Source organism: Cervus canadensis, chromosome 13 (genome assembly GCF_019320065.1).
Source record: "Cervus canadensis isolate Bull #8, Minnesota chromosome 13, ASM1932006v1, whole genome shotgun sequence".
In the NCBI taxonomy this organism is placed as follows: Eukaryota; Metazoa; Chordata; class Mammalia; order Artiodactyla; family Cervidae; genus Cervus; species Cervus canadensis.
The window spans coordinates 48,559,516-48,584,550 of record NC_057398.1 but is presented as its reverse complement, the minus strand read 5'-3'; the positions used below and the strand labels follow the sequence as shown (position 1 = coordinate 48,584,550).

Sequence of the window (25,035 nt, the reverse complement as noted above, 5' to 3'; positions counted from 1 at the left end):
ACTTAATACAACATACATGCATGTCAGTAGTTGCTGGCACATATCAAATTCAAGTTTTGTTTTTTTAGAACTTTCTGTAATTTCCGCCCACCCCCAGATGTTTCCTGTCTGTAGTTGATGAGGAACTGACTGGATATCTAGGTCTGCGCACCCAGAGCCCATGCTCTGCAACAAGAGAAGCCACTGCAATGAGAAACCCAAGTACCGCAACTAGAGTAGCTCCCACTCGTGGCGATTAGAGAAAAACCCACACAGCAACGAAGAACCCTGTAGCCAAATATAAATAAATAAGTTTTTTTAAATAAGAAAAAATTAGCTGTAATTCAACCATTCAGCCATGTTAGCCAAATAGCAATATCTTTTTGTGATTATTTTGAATCTGGTGATCCAGTCCTTGGTTTCTTTCCACTTGCATAGATAAAACATGAATAATTTCTATTTAGAAAATTGAAGTATGTGGAGGCATGCAAATATTGGCATTTTGTTGACTTTTTTCATGTATCTTTTTAAAACCTATCCCTAAAATAGACCAAATTGAGCTGAATTGTTTAGTAATGGCTAGGTAGAGGTGAAACAAAAGAGGCAAGGAAGAGATTCCTTCAAAATGTTAGAGTGGTTACCATGGAGGATGGGAGGAGTGATTGCAAGTTTCTTTTGATTGGGTAGCAGGAGACAGGGCTTCTGGGAAATACTCTCAGTCTAGACTTGGACCAGTTTCTGCAGTGTCTAGTTGGTAATTAGTTGTTAGTTGTACGTATGGTATGTGGACTTTCTGATATGTGTACTTTCCTGTATCTCTTTATCCTGCCATATACAATTAAAAAAATGATAGCATGTATACATATATTTGTTTTCAGGGTTTGTTTTGTTAATTACATATTGATAGGCTTTACTTTTTCTCTAATTGGGTTGTTTATGGAAATTCTTTATAAAATATGTAGATATTTATCCTGTCATAAATCTTACAGATAGTACCCCTTTTGTTTACTCTTCACTGTTTCATGATATCTCTTACCACATTCAAAGTAATATTTTTATAGTCAAATGCATTTTATAGCTCTGACTCTGGCTTAAAATTTAACATTTAACACCTTAATGTTTCTTTAAGGCTCTAACTCATTTTCTGTGTGTCAAATAAAAAAAAAGGTTCAGTTCTTTTTCCCCCAGATTATTAGTCTAGCTGTGTTATATCATTTGTGAAACAGGACCCAAAATATTTTTTTCTCATGCTACTAAAATAATGCCTTTATCTGATATTATATGTCTGTATCAACTGGGTTCTATTTCTGGGCTTTTATCTTATCTCATAAATCTAGTTATCTATTTCTATACCATTTTAATATATTGCTTTGATACTTGGAAATGCAGCCTGGTTTTTTTTTTTTTTTTTTTTTTTTTTTCCAGTGGGTTTTGTCATACATTGATATGAATCAGCCATGGATTTACATGTATTCCCAATCCCGATCCCCCCTCCCACCTCCCTCTCCACCCGATTCCTCTGGGTCTTCCCAGTGCACCAGGCCCGAGCACTTGTCTCATGCATCCCACCTGGGCTGGTGATCTGTTTCACCATAGATAGTATACATGCTGTTCTTTTGAAATATCCCACCCTCACATTCTCCCACAGAGTTCAAAAGTCTGTTCTGTATTTCTGTGTCTCTTTTTCTGTTTTGCATATAGGGTTATCGTTATCACCTTTCTAAATTCCATATATATGTGTTAGTATGCTGTAATGTTCTTTATCTTTCTGGCTTACTTCACTCTGTATAATGGGCTCCAGCTTCATCCATCTCATTAGGACTGGTTCAAATGAATTCTTTTTAATGGCTGAGTAATATTCCATGGTGTATATGTACCACAGCTTCCTTATCCATTCATCTGCTGATGGGCATCTAGGTTGCTTCCATGTCCTGGCTATTATAAACAGTGCTGCGATGAACATTGGGGTGCACGTGTCTCTTTCAGATCTGGTTTCCTCGGTGTGTATGCCCAGAAGTGGGATTGCTGGGTCATATGGCAGTTCTATTTCCAGTTTTTTAAGAAATCTCCACACTGTTTTCCATAGCGGCTGTACTAGTTTGCATTCCCACCAACAGTGTAAGAGGGTTCCCTTTTCTCCACACCCTCTCCAGCATTTATTGCTTGTTTTTTAATCTGTAATTTTTAGAAATTCATTGGCACTTACTCTTTTTATTAATTATAAGATGGTTTTATCCAGTATTCCTGTTGGAATTCTTTTGAGAATTTTATTATATTCACATGTTAATTTGGGGGAGAGTTGGCATTTGTATCTTTCCATTTATTTAGGGTTTATTTTTACATCTGTCATAAGAGTTAATGGTTATTTTCTAGTGAGTTTCTATTTTTATCCCTAAATGTTTTATAGTATTTTTTATGAGTAGACCATTTTCCCCATATTCATTCAGAAATGGAGTTGATTTTTGTATATTCATTTGATGCTATTAATACTTGGCTAGATTAAAATCTCTTAGATTTTTAAGGCATGCAGTCATCAGCAAATATAGGCTTTCTGCACCCCTCCCGCCAGTTTATTACTTTATTTTCTCATGCCATTTGGTGGAACCTCTACAAATTATAGAAAAATAATGGCACTACCAGACATCCTTGTTTTGTCCTTGATTTTAATGTAAATTGTTCTATTGAATCTCCATTTAGAATCATGCTGTAGTTTTGGGGTATCTTTGTCATATTTTAGCTCTCTTTATTCCTTATCTATTTAACTCATCTATTTATTCCTGTGATTCCTTTTTAAAAAAATCTTTGTTGTAATGAATGAAATTCATAGATTCTTAAAGTGTAAAATAAATTGTAAATAAAGTGTAATGAAACAACTTTGTTGAGATTTAATTCCTATAATTCAGTTCAGTGGATAGAGTTGTGCAAGTGTCACAACTTTCAATTTCAGAATATTTTTATCACCTCTCTCCAAACCCCATACCAGTCAATTCCTTTTTCTCCTTTCTTCCAGTCTTTGGTGACCACTAATCTACCCTGTCTTTGTGGATTTATTTGCTCTAGACATATTGTGTGTGTGTCAGTCACTTCAGTTGTTTGTGTGTGCATGTTAGTTGCTCCAGTTGTGTCTGACTCTTTGCAACCCCATGGACTGTAGACTGCCAGGCTCTTCTGTCCGTGGGATTCTCCAGGCAAGAATATTGGAATGGATTGCCACTGATGTTTTATATAAATAGAATCAAATAATATATGGCCTTTTGTGACTGACTGCTTTGACTTAGAACAATGTTTTCAAGATTTATCCATGTTGCAGCACATATCAGAACTTCATCCCATTTTATGGCTGTGTAATATTCCACTGTATGATATACTACATTTTATTTATCCATTCTTCAGTTTCAGGGCATTTTGGTTGTTTTCATTTTTTGGCTGTTAGAAATAATGCTTCGTATACAGTTTTTGTGTGGATGTTTGTTTTTCAGTTCTCTTGGGTGTATACCTAAGTGTGAAACTGCTGGGTCATATGATAACTTTATATTTAAGATTTTGAGAAACTACCAGACTGTTTTCCTAAGTGGCTGTCTCATTTTAACATTCCCGTTAGCAGTGTATGAGGATTTTCTACACCATCACCAGTGCTTGTTGTTTATTTGTGTATAGCCCTCCTGGGGAATCAAAATGATTTTTAATCCTTTAAAATTTTGTGTTGTGAACTGGAACTTGATACCTCTGTCTCTGATCACATATCCTTTCTTTTTTTAAAAAAAAAACATGGTTTAGGAAGAACAGTTAGAAGCTATATTGTCAGCAGCAATCCAGACAAGTTCTCTGGGACTTTTGACAGGGTGTATCAAAAGATGGATAACAGAAGGTAAGATTATGATTTTTAACAATTAAAAAATACATTGTAGTTTTAAAATTGTCAATTTACTGGTGGGGGGGTTCAGTTAACTTTATTTTGAGATGATTGTGGTTCACATGCAATTGTCTATTTCTATAATTTTATCATTTCAAAAGTGTTCATAAATGGAATCCGACAGTATGTAACCTTTTAGGGTTGACTCTTTATCACTCAAAAATTCTCTGGGGATTCAAGTTGTGTGTATTACTCTCTTTACAAACAAACACTTCACACACACGCATTGTTTTTCTTTTGACCATTTGATCAGAATAAAGTTGAAGGCATCATGCTTCTTTATTCAAAGTATTTCAATATGTTTCCTTCTAAGAACAAGGATATTCACTTAACAAAACACTTTGGAGTTATAAAAATCAGGAAAATTAATATTGATACATGCCATTATCTAATCTACAGATTCTATTGGAATATCATTAATTGCCCCACTAATGTCCTTTGTAACATTTTTAGGGAGAGGGAGTTCAGAATCCCGTCCAGGATATATTTTGTATTTAGTTTTCATGTTGTTTTACTCGCTCATAATATTGTGTAATTCTTCTTAAGCATTTGTCTTTGAAGGCCCTATTATTTTGTAGCCTGCCTCTCAGGTTGTATTTGTTGGTATTTCCTCATGATTAGATTTAGATTTTACATTTTTCATAGCAGCATCACGTCAATTGACGCGCTCCCTCATGTGACGCCCTGAGCACAGATGTTAATATTGATGTTAACGTTGCTCACTTGGTTAGGGTGGTTTTTGTCAGGTTTCTTCACTGAAAAGTTTCTAGTTTTTTTTTTAATTAGTAACCATTCTTCATTTTTCCCTTCCATATTTACAAATAAGAACAACCAAATTCTGCTGCTAATTTACGCTTTGTTCTTGAATGGACATGGAATAAAGTGGTTCTCACAAAAGAGGAATTTGACAGACTATGTAAGTATTATATAAAAAACTAATTTTGGTTTATGTTTTGAGTACATAACAATAAATTTTTAATTATTTTGAAGTTGCAAACTCTGAAGAAGTCCCAGAAAGAAACTATTTCATTTTATATTAGAGTGACAAAATTATTTTTTTGATCAAGATTTTGCAACAGATTGTTTAAATTGGCAACATGTTAGGCATATTCACAGTAACAAGTTTCAGAATTATATCTTTTGATATAAAATGCACAAAAATGCATTTGTGAACTCAACCTTAAGCTTGAAATGAGAGGACAGCCAAGTCTACAATATATTATAGCAAGCATGCAGTTATATTAATTTCAGTGTCTCACTTTTCCAAAGACTGGAGGTGGAAGAAAGAGTTCTTATAAAATAATGATCACACAGCAACATAGCACTGATTTCTAGTGAATCTGAAGTTGAATCTATATCACTTTTGTCTGTGCTCACCTCATTCTGCATTTTTTACAAGTAGAATTTGTAGCTGTCCTTTCTATATTCCTTGAGGATATTTGTCATTTGAAGCTTGTCTTTTTAAATCTCATAATGTAGAGTGATTCTATGATTAAAGAAATTTGAGATATTTAGCATTTATTATTTTAATTAAGTCAAGATTTAGTGTGTCAAAACTAACGTTGTCTTTTATTCTTGAAAGGTACACCGTTATTTGATGGTTCATGTCGTTTCATTGATCCACAGACTATTCAGTCTCTCCAGCAGTGCCATTTACTTCTTAGCAATCTTAGTACAGTCTTAAGCTGTTTTGCAACTGAGGCCCACGACATCACTGAGAGAGGTGTGCTCCTTGTCTTATGTAAATGAATATTTCATTGACTTTTGCTTCTTGACTTTGGGACAGAATATATTTCCTATGCATTAGATGGATTATTGGGCAAAGAGGCCATTATTTCTCAAATGCTTGCCTTGTTTTTTCAAATGAAAAGCTACGAATGTTATAAGATGAACCATGAGTCCATGATTAAATAAGGTTGGGAAATTGGGGATTTAAGGATTGTTAAGGCAGTGTATTAGTGGTAGAACTTCAGATTTTTTAATTATATTTAAGTTTTTATGCATAGAGTTGGTCTTCATCATTTTTCTCCTCTGGTTTTCCATTGAAACAAAATAGCTAGTTTCATATAAAGGCCTGATTTGAACAGCCTGTATTAATGATACTGTACTAGCTTGTTTTAATGTATAAATCTGATTATTGAAATTAGCTAAATGGGAGCATAGCTAATATGGAAGCATATTTACTTAAAATGTCTATTTTAGTCAGTGAGTTAGTTTAGCATTTTGGAGATTATTTGTTCAAGCTAAATTTGTTTAAAAATACATGTATATTGTTTAAAATCACCAAGTAGTTACTGTTTTTGAAAACTGTAGAGTGCCTTGATTTTTCATTTGTGGTTGATAAATTGAAAACTAAACAACTGATTTCAATTCTTTACAGGTCTTACAGATTTAAGCAATAAGTATATGGTTACCCAGCTCATCTGTCAATATGCACAAGTGGTTCTTTGGTTCTCTCATTCTGGGCTTTTACCAGAGGGCTTAGGTAAAATATTTCCTTAATCTATATATATTAATGGAAACATTCTTAAATCTTTATAATTTTTTTGTTCTATTGTTGGGGTTTCCTTTCTTCTACCACCTCTCTTGTGTTTTCTTTTATTCTTACCTTCTTTTCTTGTTTTCTCTTTGTACCTTCAGTGCTTCACCCCATGCCTGATATACAGATGTTGCGTGCATGTTTATTGTGTTGAAAAAAAGAATATTTGGCAAAACATGGCTTCTGAAGATGGGTTCAGTGATATCACCAGCTATAATTTAGATCCATAGAAGTATGAGTTTAAAATCTAATTTTTCCATCTTTTTCTCTTCAAGGTTCTTTTAATATGGTTATTAACCAATACTTTTTGCCATCAATTACTTACCCGTTTTGTCTAAAAATTCATGCTAATACCAGGAATTAGAGAATTTGACTTTTACTACATTTGTGTAGAACAAAAGCCTCCAACTTCTTGTATTTCCAGGATTCACAGACTTACAAGTGTTTCTGCCACTGTGCATAATTACTGTTGATCTTATTCTTTCATAATTCTCTTAGATTTTTTATTTGAACAGATAGTGAATTTGCTTACTTTTAGATTATAATTTGTGCCTAAGGGAGTAAAATAATTTTCTAGAATAGTTTTTCCAGGGTCTTTAGCTGGCATCCTGTTATTACAAGACTTTCTTGAGACACTCAGTTTTCTCATTTATGCATCTGTTAATAAAGGGGTGTGCAGTGTTCTTTTATTACTTTAAGAAGCCTGCAATTTAAAGAACATTATAAAATTTGTAGTAAAATATCAATTATGTAACCTTAAGTTTATGGGGAGTGTTTTGGAAATATTACTAGCTTTTCTTCCAACTCTTATAAAACATCTAGATGATGCTGTGCAGTTGTCAAGGTTATGCTACAACTACCCCGTAATTCAGAATTACTACACCAGTCGTCGACAGAAGTGTGAGCGTTCATCAAGGTATAGTACATCCAGAGCCTTCAAAAACCATTTTAGAAGTTACCTGTATAAGAAATCAAAGCTTTCTCAGAATAGAATTCATTATGTTATAAAAAAAAAAGATTAAAGGGGTGGCATTCTCAGTAAAGTATATGAATTTGTCACCAGCATGACCTACTGTTTACATCTTTATTTTGGAATTTGAATATAGCTATTTATTATTTCTAAATCTGTTAACCACATGATTGATTTATTGGAGGAGATTCTATAAGTATACATTTTTTCCTGAGAATTCTTATTCAGAAGAAAACTTGAAGCAACTGTTATTAAAGCCGAAAATATATCATGTTAGTTATTTTACGTTCTTTCCATTAACATTTGTATTTCAGCACTTCATTTTTTTCTTTATTGCCTTTATCTCTCTTTTCTTTAAGTATAAGCTCCCCCTTCCGCTTAAATACATATGTAGTTGGGTCCTTTGAAATAAAGATATAAAAGTAATAAAAGAAAAAAGAGTAATGTTTTACAGCCTTGATTCTACCTTGGAGTTATAAATAGCCTTCTTCCTCAAGTTGGAATGACAGAATTGTAGAGTGGCTTATAACATTTAGAGCAATTATTCACAAACCTTGATTTCAGGTTTGTTGTCAGAATCACTTGGAAACCTGTACAAAGTTATGCATAGTTAGAGGATCCAGAATCTAATCTAGGATTAGATTAGAATAACTAATAACTAATCTAGGATAGTGAGCATGGACTTGGGAAATGTATAAGGTGTATTTAAAATTTTTAGATCTGTTATTTCCTAAGTGTATGACCTTGAGCAGGTTGGATAAACTTTCTAATCCTATTTGTCACAAATTATAAAGTCGATATAAAGTAAATGAAAAGATGAAATAAAATATATGCAAGGCACTTCTTTCAATGCCTTATTCAAGAAAATTTCATCCAATAAGTAGTAACTGCTACTGTTATTAATATTAGATGAGGAAACAGACAAGGTCAGTATCTGCTTACCACCCATGTGTGTTCAATAATATATAATATGTATTAGGAGGGAATTAATGAGGTTTAAAAACTAGTCCAGGTGATAAAACTGAAAGTAAAACTTTTTGACTTTGAACTACAGTATTACTTTCTCTATACTGAGATGTCATGCCCTTTGGTAATTTGCTTAAGATGGTAAAAAGTAAACAGCATTTTGCTGACTAGACCACTTTCTCCCCTGGAACCTGACCTTCACTAACCGACTTGGCTAATAACCAAACTTGAGGCTTCTTCAGGGTTTATCTGACTAACTTTATTTGATGTCCAGATTTCTCATGATGGGATCCTGTCCTCAAAGTTCTTCTGCCTTTGATAGTTGAGATTGTTACTTTTAAGAGTTTGGTGCTGGTTGTTCTGATAATAATAATTAGCACTAATGCTCAATATCCTTAATGTTGCCCTTATTGCAGAGGGAAGTGGAACCCTGATTGCTTGATGATTGATGGAATGATTTCTCAGTTAGGAGATCGAGTAGAGAAGTTGTGGAAACGGGATGAAGGAGGCACAGGAAAATATCCTCCTACTAGTCTACATGTAGGTTTGCAATAACAGGATATCATTTAGTCTCAAAAGTTGGGCTGGGAGAGGGAGGAATGCTTAATTGGATTTTTCATACCTGGCATGGGCTTGGGAAAAACAGGGAGCATAAATGAATGAATATGTAAAATGCACTAAATTTTTTTTTAATAGGCGTTACTTGACATATACCTACTAGACAACATTACTGAAGCAAGCAAGCATTCTGTTGTATCCTTTAAAATTTTATCAAGTAGTTCACATATTACCAAAATCATACAGTGTCAGAGTAGTAGGACCCTTATGCATCTAATCCAATCTCAGTTTCACATTTGAATTTGTTTTAAAGAAAAGATTCTTAATCTAGGACCTGTTGGTTGGATTCAGATGGTCTGTTGTTAACCTTGAAACTATGCAAAATTTTTATGTTTATTTTTCTAGAGATACAGTTCTTGGCTTTCATCAGACTCAAATGTGTCCAAGACATTCCCGAAGTTAAAGACAGCTCTAGAACATTGCTAGCAAGTGGTCATTCTCTATGAGATTTTATGTGCTGAATGGGAATGCATTAATTAATGCATTAACTTAAATTACCTAGGCCTTATGGTCTCTTAAATAAGATTTTTGTACTAATGTCTATTTCTTAGTCAAAATGCATAGTTTTATTCATAATTTATAAAATAAATAATGTGTTTGGTTAAACTGCCAGGGTTTGCTGGATAACTGGAATTTCATCTTTGGCTTTGTTTCTTAAATTTGTTAATCTGCTAACTTCATGAAGAAAGTATGCTTTAGTTCATCTCGTGGTGCCTGTGTGCTAAGTTGCTTCAGTCGTGTGTGACCCTGTGAACTGTAGCCCACCAGGCTCCTCTGTCCATGGGGATTCTCTAGGCAAGAGTACTGGAATGGGCTGCCATTTCTTCCTCCAGGGGACAAAGTACCTTTGTGGTGGTACTTAATAGAGAATGAATGAAGTTGGTTGTGGGGTTGGCTGTACCCACATTTAATAAAACTGTCTTAAGCCTTTTTTTCTGATATCTTCTGTTGTTACCTATTGCAGATATATATGTAGGAGTTTTCCTTTTTGTTTATTGTCCTTAATCCTCTTTTTTTTTTTAAGACTATTTATTTGCTACTTGATATTATGTATTCCTTTCCAAACAAAACGGATACTTCCATTGAATCATTTCCAACTGCCTTTGCCATTTCTTGGGGCCAGGTTAAACTTATTCAAGGGTTTTGGCTAATAGATCATAATGACTATGAGGTAAGTCTGTATAGTTCATTTAGAATGTTAAGCTATTGTAAACTATTAGAATTTTAGGAAAAATACATTTAATATTAAAGATATGACACAGTCTACCTCCAGAGGTATTTTAAGGATTGAGTTTAATCAGTACCTTAACCAAGCACCATTTCAAGCAATAAGAATATACAAAGATAAAATAGTTTGGAACCCCAAGAGCCTAATTGTCTAAAGAATGAAACATACAAACAATTACCAGTAGTGCAAATATAGTGATTTTTATGTTACAGATATATTTGGTGTGTTGGGTGAACCAGAGAAGCCAGAATTTGACATTGATTTATGAAATTGGTGATGGAAAGATTTTATATACTCACTTGACAAGATCTCAAAAGTATGAGGCTTTTGATAAGGCTTTTACTTAAAATAAAATATACAGTAGATTAAAGTAGATATTTTCAGATATATTTAAACTGGTTTTATTTTAATTTGCGTAGGTTTAGTATATTGCCTTTTTTTTCCCAAAGTGCAAAGCATTATATTTAATTTACCAATTTTTATTGTCATTTTTGCAGAGTGGTTTGGATCTTCTGTTTCACCCAGCTACTGCAAAACCTGTGTCATGGCAACATTCAAAGATTATTGAAGCCTTCATGAGTCAGGGTGAGCACAGACAAGCCCTCAGATATATTCAGACAATGAAGCCAACAGTGTCCAGTGGTAGAGATGTTATCCTTCACCTCACTGTTTTGCTTTTTAATAGGTAAGTACCAATTTTGAAAGTATAGTCGAACTCTTGGCCATGTATTGATAAAATGGAACTGATGAAATAGAGTAATATATATTTTGATTTGGTTGCATTGCACGGTATTCTTCATCTTTCATCATTGAGAAGAAAGTAAAGCACCTTTTACCTAGAATAAGATGAATAAAAGAAGTAATGAGTAAAAGGGGAATTAGACTGAGGTTTAAAAATTATGTCGGTTTCTACCTGGCAGTATTGACAGTTTTCTACGTGGACAGTTGAGGTTTGATTATGCTGAGGAGCAGCCAGAAATAGAGAAAGAATGAAGTTTATGCTAAGTTGATAAATTATATTCTTTGACGGTATATTCCAGTGATGGTACTCTTGATATTTTTGTTAGTCTTGCTTGGGTGTTGCAGTTCTTTAATTTTGTTGTTGCATTATAGCAATACCCAGTTGCTATAATAATTATATTTGTCATGTATATACTAACTGACAATTAAATGGCATGATTGGAAATATAGTGGTCTGGTTATTGGGTTTTCTTAATACCTAAGTAGTTGGGAAACTTGTTTGGGACTGGAATTTCTTAGATTGTAACTATTTTTATTTAATTCATACTGGTTTTTTATTGAATCTTATTGGTTGAGTCATTTTATATTTTCTTTATATATTTAAAAATTGGCCACTTTATTCACCCCAGATTGTCATTTATGAATTACAGCTCTGAGGAGAGAGGATTGAATCTTTACATTTCAGACAGATCTGCAATTTAATAATAGACTTGTTAGACATTGAGACTTACATTGTCCTCAAAAGTAATGAACTGCTAAAATATTTGTTGAAATAATTTTGGTTAGCAAAAGTATTTGGCTTAGCTGAATAAATCAAGAATGAATATAAGAACAAAAAGTTAAAGAAGCTAAAGAACATAAATGTTTGATAAATGGGTTAAAGAGTTCTAGTACTTGATAATGTTTACAATAATGCAGCCTTTATATAATGTAGTTTCAAAATTGTATTTCTCAAGTACAGTAAAGTCTCGGTTATCTAGTCTCCAGAAAAATAGCATCATTAAGTGTCCTTTACAGGAAGTGCAAAAGTTAAAACAGGACCACTCAGAATGCCATTTGTGAGATAGCATGTTTTCAAATTCAGTAAATGTTTAAAATACTTACTGAGGTGTTTGGTTTTCTAGCTGTTGTGTGAATTTATATTAATAATGATACTGCTTATTAATTAATCTACATTTTAAAATGAGAACATTGGAATAATTACTGATTGTAACAGTTGACGGTCTTTAGACTCAGATAGATCTGAATTTATACCTGAACTCTGCTACATTCTGAAATATGATCAGAAGCAGTTAAATTGTCCTTTCTGAGCCCAGGTTTCCTCCTGGGTTAATAATGACCGCTTTGCAACATTTTGAGGTTTAGTTAAATGGCATGAGCACTATTACAGTTGCAAGTAGTAAATCATTAGTAAATGGTGATGAAAGTGAAGGTTGCTCAGTTGTGTCTGACTCTTTGCAACCTCATGGACTGTAGCCTGGCAGGCTCCTCTGTCCATGGAAGGGGCCTGAAGGACTCTCCAGGCAAGAATACTGGAGTGGGTAGCCTTTCCCTTCTCCAGGGGATCTTCCTAACCCACGGATCGAACCTCGGTCTCCCGCATTGCAGGTGGATTCTTTATGGTCTGAGCCGCCAGGGAAGGCCCAGTAAAGGCTGGTAGATGGAGCCTTCTTGAATTAACCATCATTGCATCATTTGTTTAACTTTCTGGCCTAACTCCTGCCTATATCCTCTACCACCTCTTCTTTATTAAGACCATATTTCTCTTTCTGTGAAACCTTTCTGCTGGTAGCTTTTCAGTTATATGAGCTTCCTTTATGGACATACCATCACAGTTATGGCAAATAGGTTTACCTAAAAGTAATCGTGATGCACAGTACACGATAGCCTCAAAGTAACAGTTTTGATTTTCAGCTCTTAACATCACATATTCGGTCTTGGTAAAATAGAAGTACAATAGAACTGGAAAACCTTTTTGTTTAGGCGTAATCATTATCTTTATTCTTTCCACTTTCTGTGGGTTTTATTCTGCCGTACTTTTTAACTCAAGTTGGTTTCTCATTTTCAACCTTTTATCTTTACTAACATAAAAATATAAATCTGAATGTTCTGCATATTACTTTGGCATCATCCCATAATTTTTATTATTTTTTTCTAAGTATTTTTAATTTTCATTTTGATTTTTTAATTTCCTTATTAATTACTTAGAACCTTTAATATACAAATACGGGTTTAAAAAATTCTTTTCTCTCTTAATTGCACTGTGACTGAATAATATGATCTACACATGGACATCAGATGCCAACACCGAAATCAGATTGATTATATTCTTTGCAGCCAAAGATGGAGAAGCTCTATACAGTCAGCAAAACCAAGACTGGGAGCCAACTGTGGCTCAGATCATGAACTCCTTATTCATTGCCAAATTCAGACTTAAATTGAACAAAGGAGGGGAGACCACTAGATCATTCAGGTATGACCTAAATCAAATCCCCTTATTATTATACAGTGGAAGTGACAAATAGATTTAAGGGACTAGATCTGATAGAGTGCCTGATGAACTATGGACGGAGGTTCATGACATTGTACAGGAGATAGAGAGCAAGACCATCCCCAAGAAAAAGAAATGCAAAAAAGCAAAATGGCTGTCTGAGGAAGCCTTACAAATAACTGTGAAAAGAAGAGAAGCCAAAAGCAAAGGAGAAAAGGAAAGATATGCTCATTTGAATGCAGAGTTCCAAAGAATAGCAAGGAGAGATAAGAAAGCCTTCCTCAGCGATCAATGCAAAGAAATAGAGAAAAACAATGGAATGGGAAAGACTAGAGATCTCTTCAAGAAAACTAGAGATACCAAGGGAGCACTTCATGCAAAGATGGGCTCAATAAAGGACAGAAACAGTATGGACCTAACAGAAGCAGAAGATATTAAGAAGAGGTGGCAAGAATACACAGAAGAACTGTACAAAAAAGATCTTCATGACCCAGTTAATCACGATGGTGTGATCACTCACCTAGAGCCAGATATCCTGGAATGTGAAATCAAGTGGGCCTTAGGAAGCATCACTACAAACAAAGCTAGTGGAGGTGATGGAATTCCAGTTGAGCTATTTCAAATCCTAAAAGATAATGCTATGAAAGTGCTTCACTCAATATGCCAGCAAATTTGGAACACTCAGCAGTGGCGACAGGACTGGAAAAGGTCAGTTTTCATGGATATGCCAAAGAATGCTCAAACAACTGCAAAATTGCACTCATTTCACATGCTAGCAAAGTAATGCTCAAAATTCTCCAAGACAGGCTTCAGCAATACGTGAACTGTGAACTTCCAGATGTTCAAGCTGGTTTTAGAAAAGGCAGAGGAATCAGAGATCAAATTGCCAACATCCTCTGGATCATCGAAAAAGTGAGAGAGTTCCAGAAAAACATCAATTTCTGCTTTATTGATTATGCCAAAGCCTTTGACTGTGTGGATCACAATAAACTGTGGAAAATTCTGAAAGAGGTGGGAATACCAAACCACCTGACCTGCCTCTTGAGAAATTTTATGCCGGTCAGGAAGCAACAGTTAGACCTGGACATGGAACAACAGGCTGGTTCCAAATAGGAAAAGGAGTACATCAAGGCTGTATATTGTCACCCTGCTTGTTTAACTTCTATGCAGAGTACATCATGAGAAATGCTGGGCTGGATGAGGCACAAACTGGAATCAAGATTGCTGGGAGAAATATCAATAACCTCAGGTATGCAGATGACACCACCCTTATGGCAGAAAGTGAAGAACTAAAGAGCCTCTTGATGAAGGTGAAAGAGGAGAGTGGGAAAGTTGGCTTAAAACTCAACATTGAGAAAACTAAGATCATGGCATCCGGTCCCATCACTTCATGGCAAATAGATGAGGAAACAATGGAAATAGTGGTAGACTTTATTTTGGGGGTCTCCAAAGTCACTGCAGATGGTGACTGCAGCCATGAAGGAAAAAGATGCTTGCTCTTTGGAAGAAAAGTTATGACCAACCTAGACAGCATATTAAAAAGCAAAGGCATTACTTTGCCAACAAAGGTCCATCTAGTCAAAGCTATGGTTTTTCCAGTAGTCATGTATGAATGTGAGCATTAGACTATAAAGAAATCTGAGCGCCAAGGAATTGATGCTTTTGAACTATGGTATTAGAGAAGATTTGAGGGTCCCTTGGACTGCAGGGAGATCCAACCAGTCAATCCTAAAAGGAAATCAGTCCAGAATACTCATTGAAAGGACTGATGCTGAAACTCAAACTCCAATACTTTGGCCACCTGATGCAAAGAACTGACTCATTGGAAGAGACCTTGATGCTGGGAAAGATTGAAGGCAGGAGAAGAAGTGGACAACAGAGGACTAGATGGTTAGATGGCATTACTGACGCAATAGACATGAGTTTGAGCAAGCTCTGGAAATTGGTGATGGATAGGGAAGCCTGGCGTGCTGCTGTCCATGGGGTCGCAAAGAGTCGGACATGACTGAGTGACTGAACTCAAGTGACTGAAGGAAGGTTTGCTGGACTTCTCGGTGGTTTAGTGGTTAAGACTCCTCACTTCCACGACAGGGAGTTAGCTTCAATCCCTAGTTGGGAAACTAAGATCCTGCATGCCTTGCAGCGCACCCAAAAAATAAACGAAAAAAAATGAAAAATGTTTGCATGTTGCCTCCTGTAGTACATATATGTCTATTTCTTGTAATACTGCTAACTTTTTGTATTTTGAATACAGTATTAGGTACATAAGAGTTTAAAATTGGTATTTTTTAATGACTTTAACCTCTTATTGTAGAATAATGAGTAATTGTTAATATAGCTACAACTTTCTGTTATTTATGATTCATCTTTTCCTAATATTTTAACTTTTACACTAATGACTGGAAATTAGTAGTTGCTTGTTTACATTTCTGAATTTTTTTTTTCATTGTGATCTCCATGATCCATTTCAAAAGACTGTTTATATTTGATTTATCATTTTTAGAGCCTGTCACAGGAGTGTTGCTAAGGCTGTCTTCTTGCTGTGTTGCCAAGAACCCCCATACATTTCTTAACTTTACTGTTAGCATGCTAGTTTTAGCCTTTTATCAATTGAAGTGATTTTCTTACTGCTTTTGTTGGCATCATGCCTTCCTGCCATGGGGAGCAGGAGAGTAGTGGGCATATGAGAGTTACTTGTTTTAAAATTTATGTTTAAGTGTTGGCCCAAAATAGAGCATCAGTTTCTTGAAGTTGGAGGTAACTATGCCTTCTCCTGCTGTGGGAGAAACTGAGAAAAATATACTATCATTTGTCTTTTGCTTTCAGGTATGCTTACTGTTATTAGATTAGTTTTTGATAAGTCATAAATAAATTAATCTTATTAATATATCTGCTCACTGGGAGTGGATATCATACTTTAAAGTGGAAAACTTGAAACATATCCAGGGACTTCTCTGATGGTCCAGTGGTTAAAAAATCTGCCTTGTAGTGCAGGGGACATGGGTTTGATCCTTGGTATGGGAGTAAAGATCCCACATGCATCAGAGCAACTAACCCCTTGGGCGGCAACTAGAGAATCTGTGAGCTGTGAAGATCTCACATGACACAGGGAAGATCCTGTGTGCTGTAACTAAGACCTAATGCAGCCAAATAAGTATATATATGTGTGTGTGTGGTTTATATATATATATATATATACACACATTATATATAGCATATATATAATATTTTATATATGTGCGACCGCATGGACTGTCGCCTGTCAGGCTCCTCTGTCCATGGAATTCTCCAGGCCAGAATACAGGAATGGGTGTCTGTCTGCTTCTCCAGGTGATCTTCCCAATCCAGGGATTGAACCCAGGTCTCCCGCATTCTGGGCAGATTATCTACCATCTGAGTCACCAGGGAAGCCTATATGTATGTAGTCTGGGAGAAGAGGGGCAAGAATATGGTTCTTTTTGTTTTTTGAATAGTAAGATATTTACATGCTTTTTTCTAAAATTAGGATACACAATAAATTCCCAGCCTCCTAAGCTTCCTCACAGTACCCAAACAGTGTTAATAATCTCTAGTGTATCTTCCCTAAGACATTCTGGGACATACTGAACAAATGCACATGTATGTCGTTGCCACCCCTCCCCTGCTTTAAAAAATACATGCTGTCATCCATCTGCAGTATATTTTTAAAAGTAATTTAGTTTGGAATTCATTTCCTGATAGTACATAAAGAGCTTCCTTATTTTAATTCATGATATTTCATTATGTGGATGTACCAGTATTTGTTTAACTCCCTTCGCTTAGAGAACATTTGGGTGGTTTTAGTCTTATGCCATTTCAAACACTGCTATGTATGAGTAACCACCCATTTTACACAAGTGCAAATTTATTTTGTAAAATCCTGGGAGTGGAATTACTGGGTGAAAAGTGTAAGCATTAGTCACTCAGTTGTGTCCGACTCCTTGTGACCCCATGGACTGTAGCCCACCAGGCTCCTCCGTCCAGGGAATTCTCCAGGCAAGAATACTGGAGTGGGTTGCCATTTCCTTCTCCAACTGGGTGAAAGGATATTTGCAGTTTTAATTTTGATAATGGCGTATTGCCTTCCATGTATGTCTCACTTTGTGTTATACCCTTTAGACAGACATTTATCCAGTTGGTTGGTGAAAATGGTAATGTGATTAGTCTCACTATAATAATAGTGAGACTTCTTTTTTTCATGAAGAGTTATTTTATGAAGTTAGAATTGCCAATGTTTTATGACTTTTTGTCTCTTCTATTTCAATGTTATTTAATCCTGTCACTGTTTCTGTTACTACTTTGTGATTTTTGTTTTATCATTTAAGTTTTTGATGCAGCTGAAATTTATTTTGGTTCAAGCATTTTGTAAGAAGATTCCAGAATATGAAAAAGTAAAATAGTACTATAGTACTATGAAAATTCTATACACCCATCCTACATCAGATTTAACAGATACAAGATTTTATTATACGCACTTCATCTATTTCTTTATATTAAAATTAATGATTAGATGTTCATTCATCTTTATTATCTATTTTTCTTTCTGTAGAAATGGTGTGCTCATTTTTAACACTCCCAGATTTTTGATTTAGGGGAAAAAACTCTCTCTCTTAGATACTCAGGTTATAACAACCACACTGTCATGCCTGTCCTGGTAGAAAAAGGAATGCAAGGCAATTTCAGATGTAGATTTTTAGGTAATACCCCTAAATGTTTTACTTATTTGCACTATTGTTTTTTATGAGTTTTGTAGAATATGTAAAATATTCTAGTCAAACAATAAAAATCTTAGGGTCCTGAACTACCAACAGTGGGATTTGCTTCCCCAAGAAACTTTGTATCTACAGAAAGTTTGGGACAGTGCTGCTAAAATTTCCTCAGATGCATTTTCATTATGAATAGTAATTGCTGTAACTTCGTTCATGTATTCTGTGTTTTTTATGCATGTCAGTTATTTATTTACAAGTTGTTGTTTCAATTTTTGTGATTATTTCAATAAAAACTATAGTTAAAGCTTTTGGTAGGGGGTGCTGTGCCTGGTCTTAGTTGTGGCATGTGGGATCTACTTCCCTAGCCAGGAATGGAACCTGGGCCTCCTGCACAGGAAATGCAGAGTCTTAGCCACTGGACTATTAAAATCACAATTACCTATTCACTTAAAATTAGGAATGATGACTTTTTTTAGAAAATCATTCCTATCTACTTGCCATTTTTTATTCTACTCCTGCTTCTGCCTTGACACTTATCAGCCCTTCCAAAAATTCTACATGTGAAACTAATCATTGTTAATCTTAGTGTGTGTCTTTCAAGACATTTTGTTATTTATATAAATACATAAAGGTTTATAGGCTTTGTTTATTGGTTAATTTTTAGAAATTCTTATTATTCATGTTGTTTTAAGCTTATTTTTATTTATCAGTGTATCATGAGATAACATTGCTTCTTTTAATGACCTATTGCCCACAGAAGGATGTTTCAGCAGCCCCACTTGTTTCTAAAACTATCTGATTTGACCTAAGTTCTCCAATCAGATCTTGCTGTAGATAAGCCAGAATCTTCTAAGATTCACTGAGCTAGGTCCTCCACTTTCCCGTAAACACAGCATGCTGTTTCTGTCTCTGCGTCTTTGCTCATTTTCTTTTCTACTCGTCTTATGCTCCCTGTCACTTTCTTAAGAACCTCACTTGAATATTTCAGTTCTGTCCAGATCGCATTAGATTTTTGTCTTCTTGAACTCTTTTCAGATGGTTCCTGACTTCCGATGCCTGAACTTATAATTTTTTCAACTTTAAAATGGTACAAGGCAGTATGCATAAATGAAGTAGTAACCATACTTTGAATTTTCATCTTTTCCTAAGCTAAGTATATGCAGTGTGATTCTCTAATGCTGGGCATCGACAGTGAGCTGCAGCTCCCATTCACCCACATGATCACAAGAGTAGACAACTCATACACTGAAAACCATTCTCTAGCCAAACAACAATTCTGTTTCTTTATTTTCGGTGGAATAGTCGATAAATTACATGGAATAGTCAACATTTTATGATAAAGTATTTAAAGATGCCTTATTTTCTTTACTACTTCACAGTGATTAGTATTCAATAAAATTTTAAAGTACTTTTAAATAATATGTACATAGTACCTTTTGGGGCTTCCCAGATGGCTCACTGCTAAAGAATTCACCTGCCAGTGCAGGAGACAGGAGTTTGATCCTTGGGTCAGGAAGATCCCCTGGAGGAGAAAATGGCAGCTCACTCCAATGTTCTTGCCCGGGAAATCCCACGGACGGAGGAGCCTTGCAGGCTACAGTCCATGTTGGTTGTAAAGAGTCGGACACGACTAAGATGCACGCACAAAGTATCTTTGGGATTCTTCAGGTGGATGCCTTGTTTTGAACATTTTAAATAGCTTTTCTAAAACTAAACTTTGATAAATATTGATTTCAGGTGCATGGTGGAGGCCTGGACTTTACTGCGACAGCATTCTAATAGGTTGAATATAGAGGAGCTGCTCAAGCACACATATGAAGTCTGTCAGGAGATGGGCTTAATGGAGGATTTACTGAAGCTGCCGTTCACAGACACGGAGCAGGTAATGATTTGTCAGTGTAAACTTACATCCGGAAATTCAGGATAAGTTAGTAGCTTACAAATCTATTTTGTTCTTTCTAGGAGTGTTTGGTGAGATTTTTACAGTCCAGCGCAAGTGTTCAGAATCATGAATTCCTTTTAGTTCACCATTTGCAGCGTGCCAATTATATTCCTGCCTTGAAGCTGAACCAGACTCTGAAGATTAATCTTATGGTACAGTTGAACTTGTTTTATTACGGGGGGACAAGAAAATAGGGAAAACAGATGACTTCATTATATAAGAGCTTTGTATAATCTTGAATTTAGAAAATCCTCACTTTCTGTAGCAGAATTGACAAACAGGGTGTTGTTACTTATCCAGTTCTTTTTATATGTGCTATTTCTGTTTAGGTATCTGCCCACAGTCTTGCCAGACTAACTGCTTTACGCACTCAGGGAAAATAGCAATTGGTAGAGGACAACAGTAGGAAATAAATAGTGCAAAAAGTATGGACTTCAGGGGTTGGACTAATTGTTCATTGGCTCTGTGTGCTTGGAACACACTCTGAACCTTGGTTTCCTTAATTGTAAAATGACAGTATCTTTTGTGAGGATGCACAGAGGTGTGTGTGATGGAACATGTTGCTTAGTAAATGAAAATCATTGCTTTTATTAGTTGTGAATAATCAAGGCTGGGAAGGAGAGACTTGGAATTTATTGATGGATAAGAATTGATGAAGCAGTTAGGTTGTGTGTATGATGTCTTTGGTTTGCAAGAATGGGTATGTAGAAAGGAGGAAGGTATTCTTGTGTATTCATAATTATATTTTAAATAGTAAATAATAGACATAGCGCCTGACATTTTTGAAGACTAAATTTTTACCAGTTATGTTATGTTCTATAGAATGATCGTGATCCTCGTTTGCGAGAGAGATCAGTGACTCGAAATTCTATAATAGACCAATATGGGAAAATTCTTCCTAGAGTCCAGCGAAAATTAGCCATTGAGCGAGCAAAGCCTTACCATCTGTCAGCATCATCAGTTTTTCGAGAAGGTAAGACTTCATTGAAAAATGTCCTAAAATATTGCACTAGAAAAGATACTGAATGATTATCTTCTGAAACCTTTGTTATCTTCTGTTTAGCTCAATTTTGCTTTGATTCATCACAGTGATGCTTTGTGGGTTTGTTTGTTTGTTTGTTTTACTGGTGGTTCTACCGCAAGAAATCAAAAGCTTCCTTGGAACTTTTAAACTTCCTAGTTTATTTAGTACAGAGTGACAGAACTCTTGATTTCATTTGAAGACTACTAACTTTTATTTATTTATTTCATTTATTTTTATTAGTTGGAGGCTAATTACTTTACAGTATTGTAGTGGTTTTTGCCATACATTCACATGAATCAGCCATGGATTTACATGTGTTCCCCATTCTGATCCCCCCTCCCACCTCCCTCCCCATCCCATTCCTCTGGGTCTTGCCACTGCACTAGCCCTGAGCACTTGTCTCATGCATCCAACCAGGGCTGGCCATCTGTTTCACACTTGATAATATACATGTTTAGATGCTATTCTCTCAGATCATCCCACCCTCGCCTTCTCCCACAGAATCCAAAAGTCTGTTCTATGCCTCTGTGTCTCTTTTTCTGTCCTACATGTAGGGTTATCATTACCATCTTTTTAAATTCCATATATATGCGTTAGTATGCTGTATTGGTGTTTTATCTTTCTGGCTTACTTCACTCTGTATACTGGGCTCCAGTTTCATCCATCTCATTAGAACTGATTCTAATGAATTCTTTTTAATGGCTGAGTAATATTCCATGGTGTATATGTACCACAGCTTCCTTATCCATTCGTCTGCTGATGGGCATCTAGGTTGCTTCCATGTCCTGGCTATTGTAAACAGTGCTGCGATGAACATTGGGGTGCACGTGTCTCTTTCAGTTCTGGTTTCCTCGGTGTGTATGCCCAGGAGTGGGATTGCTGGGTCATATGGCAGTTCTATTTCCAGTTTTTTAAGTAATCTCCACACTGTTCTCCATAGCGGCTGTACTAGATTGCATTCCCACCAACAGTGTAAGAGGGTTCCCTTTTCTCCACACCCTCTCCAGCATTTATTGCTTGTAGACTTTTGGATAGCAGCCATTCTGACTGGTGTGTAGTGGTACCTCATTGTGGCTTTTATTTGCATTTCTCTGGTAATGAGTGATGTTGAGCATCTTTTCATGTGTTTGTTAACCATTTGTATTTCTTCTTTGGAGAAATGGAAGACTACTAACTTTTAGAAAACATGTAGAATAATTTATTTCACCATCTCCTAAAAGCCAAAACTGTTAAATTTCTGCACAGACATTGCTAAACCAAATATAATTTTAACTACTCATGTTTTGTTTTCTCCAATCACTTTGCCATATTAGTCTACTTTAAAATCCTGGTGTTAGAGATGAAATTAAATACTACCTTTTTTGTTTCACAGTTTCTAGACCAAAACCACTATCAGCAGTTCCAAAACAGGCTGTAACCGGGACTGTGTTAACAAGATCTACTTTCATCAATAATGTGTTATCTAAAATTGGAGAGATCTGGGCAAGTAATGAACCTGAAAATAGCATCTCTGTCTACAGTAGGTATGTTTTTCTTCCACCTTTTACAATCATGCTACTTGCTAATCTTCCCTGGGTTGTCAGCTGCATTCATACACAATCCAGCGTTAGCGCTTATTAGTGTATATAGGAAAAGTGTTTTGTGTTGTCTACTTTTCTTGCAAGAAGAACATTCTTTATTCTTAAATTTGAAATCAGTTATGTTCATTGTTATTGTAAATAAGCAGAAATATACATGGTAAAAAAAAGAAAGCCCCCTTCCCATCGAACCTCACCTTCTTAAAGTGTTTGTATTGATAATTTAGTCTTCTTTGTGATACATAATCAAAAGTTAAATTTTTATTTTCTCTGTAGTCCTAAAGTAGAGGAACCATCTCCTGTAGCATATTCTCTCCCAGATCCAGAGCTGCCTGAGGCATTTGTTGGAACACCAGTTACAAAGGCATCACAAAGAATTTCTAGGTAGGAATTTATTTAATCACTTTTAAAAGGCAGTGTTATCAACAACAACAAAAAAAAAAATAAAAGGCAGTGTTAGACAAGAATCACACTGTTGAGATATTTGTCTTAATTTCACTTACTTCACTTAGTAATGGTATTCTCTAGTTTCATCCATGTTGCTTACAAATGGCAATATTTCATTCCTCTTTTTGACTTAATTCCCTTATATATATATATATATGTATATTATATATATGTCCATTATATATTTTTTAAGGAAGCTCCATACTGTTTTCCATGGTGACTATACCAATTTACATTCCCACTAGCAGTGTAAGAGGGTTCCCTGTTCTCCATATCCTCTTTAGCTTTTATTATTTGAAGACTTCTTGATGATAGTCTGACCAGTGTGAGATGATACTTAATAATTACACTATAATTTTAAAATTATCTTTAAAGTCTTCATAAATACTGTTTTAAATTGCTGAAGGAGTTTTTAATGCTTCCTTTAAAAAAATAATTTGGGCAGTTTTTTAGTAATTTTAAGGAATTTTACATCAGCTGATAATCTACTTAGAATTTTTGCTTAATGATTTCAGACTGCTTAAAGAAAAGCAAACTTTGTTATATTAAAATCATAAGCAAAATAAATTATTAATTTGTTTTCTTAAATCTCTCTGATTCAGACCCATGAATGAAGGTTGTTTTTTGTAAATCCCAGCTAATCTTGGTTGGCTTCTTAAAACTTACTCCTGTTTAACTGAGCCTACTAAAATGGCTTAAGTGGCTTTAGTACAGTAATACTTTTATTTTTTAAACCTATGGTTATTAGAAAAGTAAATAGTTAAATTCAAATTTTGCATCCAAGTTGGAACTGTGGTGGTTTATTTAAGAGCACTGGAGAGTGAAGAAGTGTTCATAATCACCAATAGCAGAGTACAAAAAGTATCTCTTAATGTAATGATTCTTTCTCTTTAATGATATGACCATAATTGTTGAAAATTTTTGAATATTCTGATTGAATATTCTTGGTTTGCTAGAAATCTCAGAGCTGTGCTTAGTACAGAATAACAAATGCAAAGATGCTATATTTAGAGGAAGAAAATACTTCCTGTAAATATTTCCCCACCGTATAATAAGTTGTCTTGAAGCACCTATGATTTTGGTTGGTATGCCATCTCTTATAGCAAAAATCTTGAACTTAAAGGATAGAATGGCAACGAAGGCAAAGCAGCAAGAAATTATTATTTCTGGGCACCAGATGTATTTTTCTGGTTATTCTCAGTTGAAACACATAGGTATCTTGGGGTAGTGTTTTTGTTGCTAGGAATGTTTTTTGTAAATCCCAGCTAATCTTGGTTGGCTTCTTAAAACTTACTCCTGTTTAACTGAGCCTACTAAAATGTCTTTAGTGGCTTTAGTACAGTAATACTTTTATTTTTTAAACCTATGGTTATTAGAAAAGTAAATAGTTAAATTCAAATTTTGCATCCAAGTTGGAACTGTAGTTGTTTATTTAAGAGTAGTCCTAAAGTAGAGGAACCATCTCTATAAAATAAACTATTAGGAAATTGGGACAGGAGTGACCATATGTTTATAAATGGTCCACAAAAATTGTAATCTGAAAATTTCACCTTCAAGTTTATTTATTTGTAAATTAGGTTTTTAAGCTGTTTGGACTATGCATACTTAATACAAGTCATCAGTGAGATCATTTTTGTCATTTGGTAAGAATGTCCAGGACACTGTAGGGAAAAAAACTTTGAGTATAGTCCTGGGATTCTCTTTTGCTACTAACCTCATTAATTTGAGAAAATTAACATATCCTTTGGTTGCTAAGTGTAGTGATCAGAACCTTAAAGGTAAATAAACCGTATTCATTATATACATTACATGTAGGTGAAAGGAATTTCTGTTGATGAAAGTGAATTTCAGTGAATGGCTTGCTAGGGAAGCG

The 25,035-nt window shown here is 35.0% G+C and overlaps 1 protein-coding gene across 3 annotated transcripts in view; it reads left to right on the top strand.

Annotated features, from left to right (window-relative positions):
• The window catches only part of AHCTF1 (AT-hook containing transcription factor 1), an 83,782-nt gene that overhangs the window by 35,153 nt on the left and 23,594 nt on the right, over nucleotides 1-25,035 (top strand). For all 3 annotated transcript variants that reach the window (XM_043484544.1, XM_043484543.1, XM_043484542.1), the window contains exons 13-26: nucleotides 3,757-3,847; nucleotides 4,719-4,808; nucleotides 5,475-5,615; nucleotides 6,273-6,377; nucleotides 7,254-7,347; nucleotides 8,784-8,907; nucleotides 9,064-9,120; nucleotides 10,010-10,156; nucleotides 10,711-10,898; nucleotides 19,910-20,054; nucleotides 20,135-20,266; nucleotides 20,937-21,087; nucleotides 22,511-22,661; nucleotides 22,992-23,099. In XM_043484544.1, coding sequence (XP_043340479.1) covers nucleotides 3,757-3,847; nucleotides 4,719-4,808; nucleotides 5,475-5,615; nucleotides 6,273-6,377; nucleotides 7,254-7,347; nucleotides 8,784-8,907; nucleotides 9,064-9,120; nucleotides 10,010-10,156; nucleotides 10,711-10,898; nucleotides 19,910-20,054; nucleotides 20,135-20,266; nucleotides 20,937-21,087; nucleotides 22,511-22,661; nucleotides 22,992-23,099 — 1,724 coding nt within the window. The remainder of the gene's footprint in view (nucleotides 1-3,756; nucleotides 3,848-4,718; nucleotides 4,809-5,474; nucleotides 5,616-6,272; nucleotides 6,378-7,253; nucleotides 7,348-8,783; nucleotides 8,908-9,063; nucleotides 9,121-10,009; nucleotides 10,157-10,710; nucleotides 10,899-19,909; nucleotides 20,055-20,134; nucleotides 20,267-20,936; nucleotides 21,088-22,510; nucleotides 22,662-22,991; nucleotides 23,100-25,035) is intronic.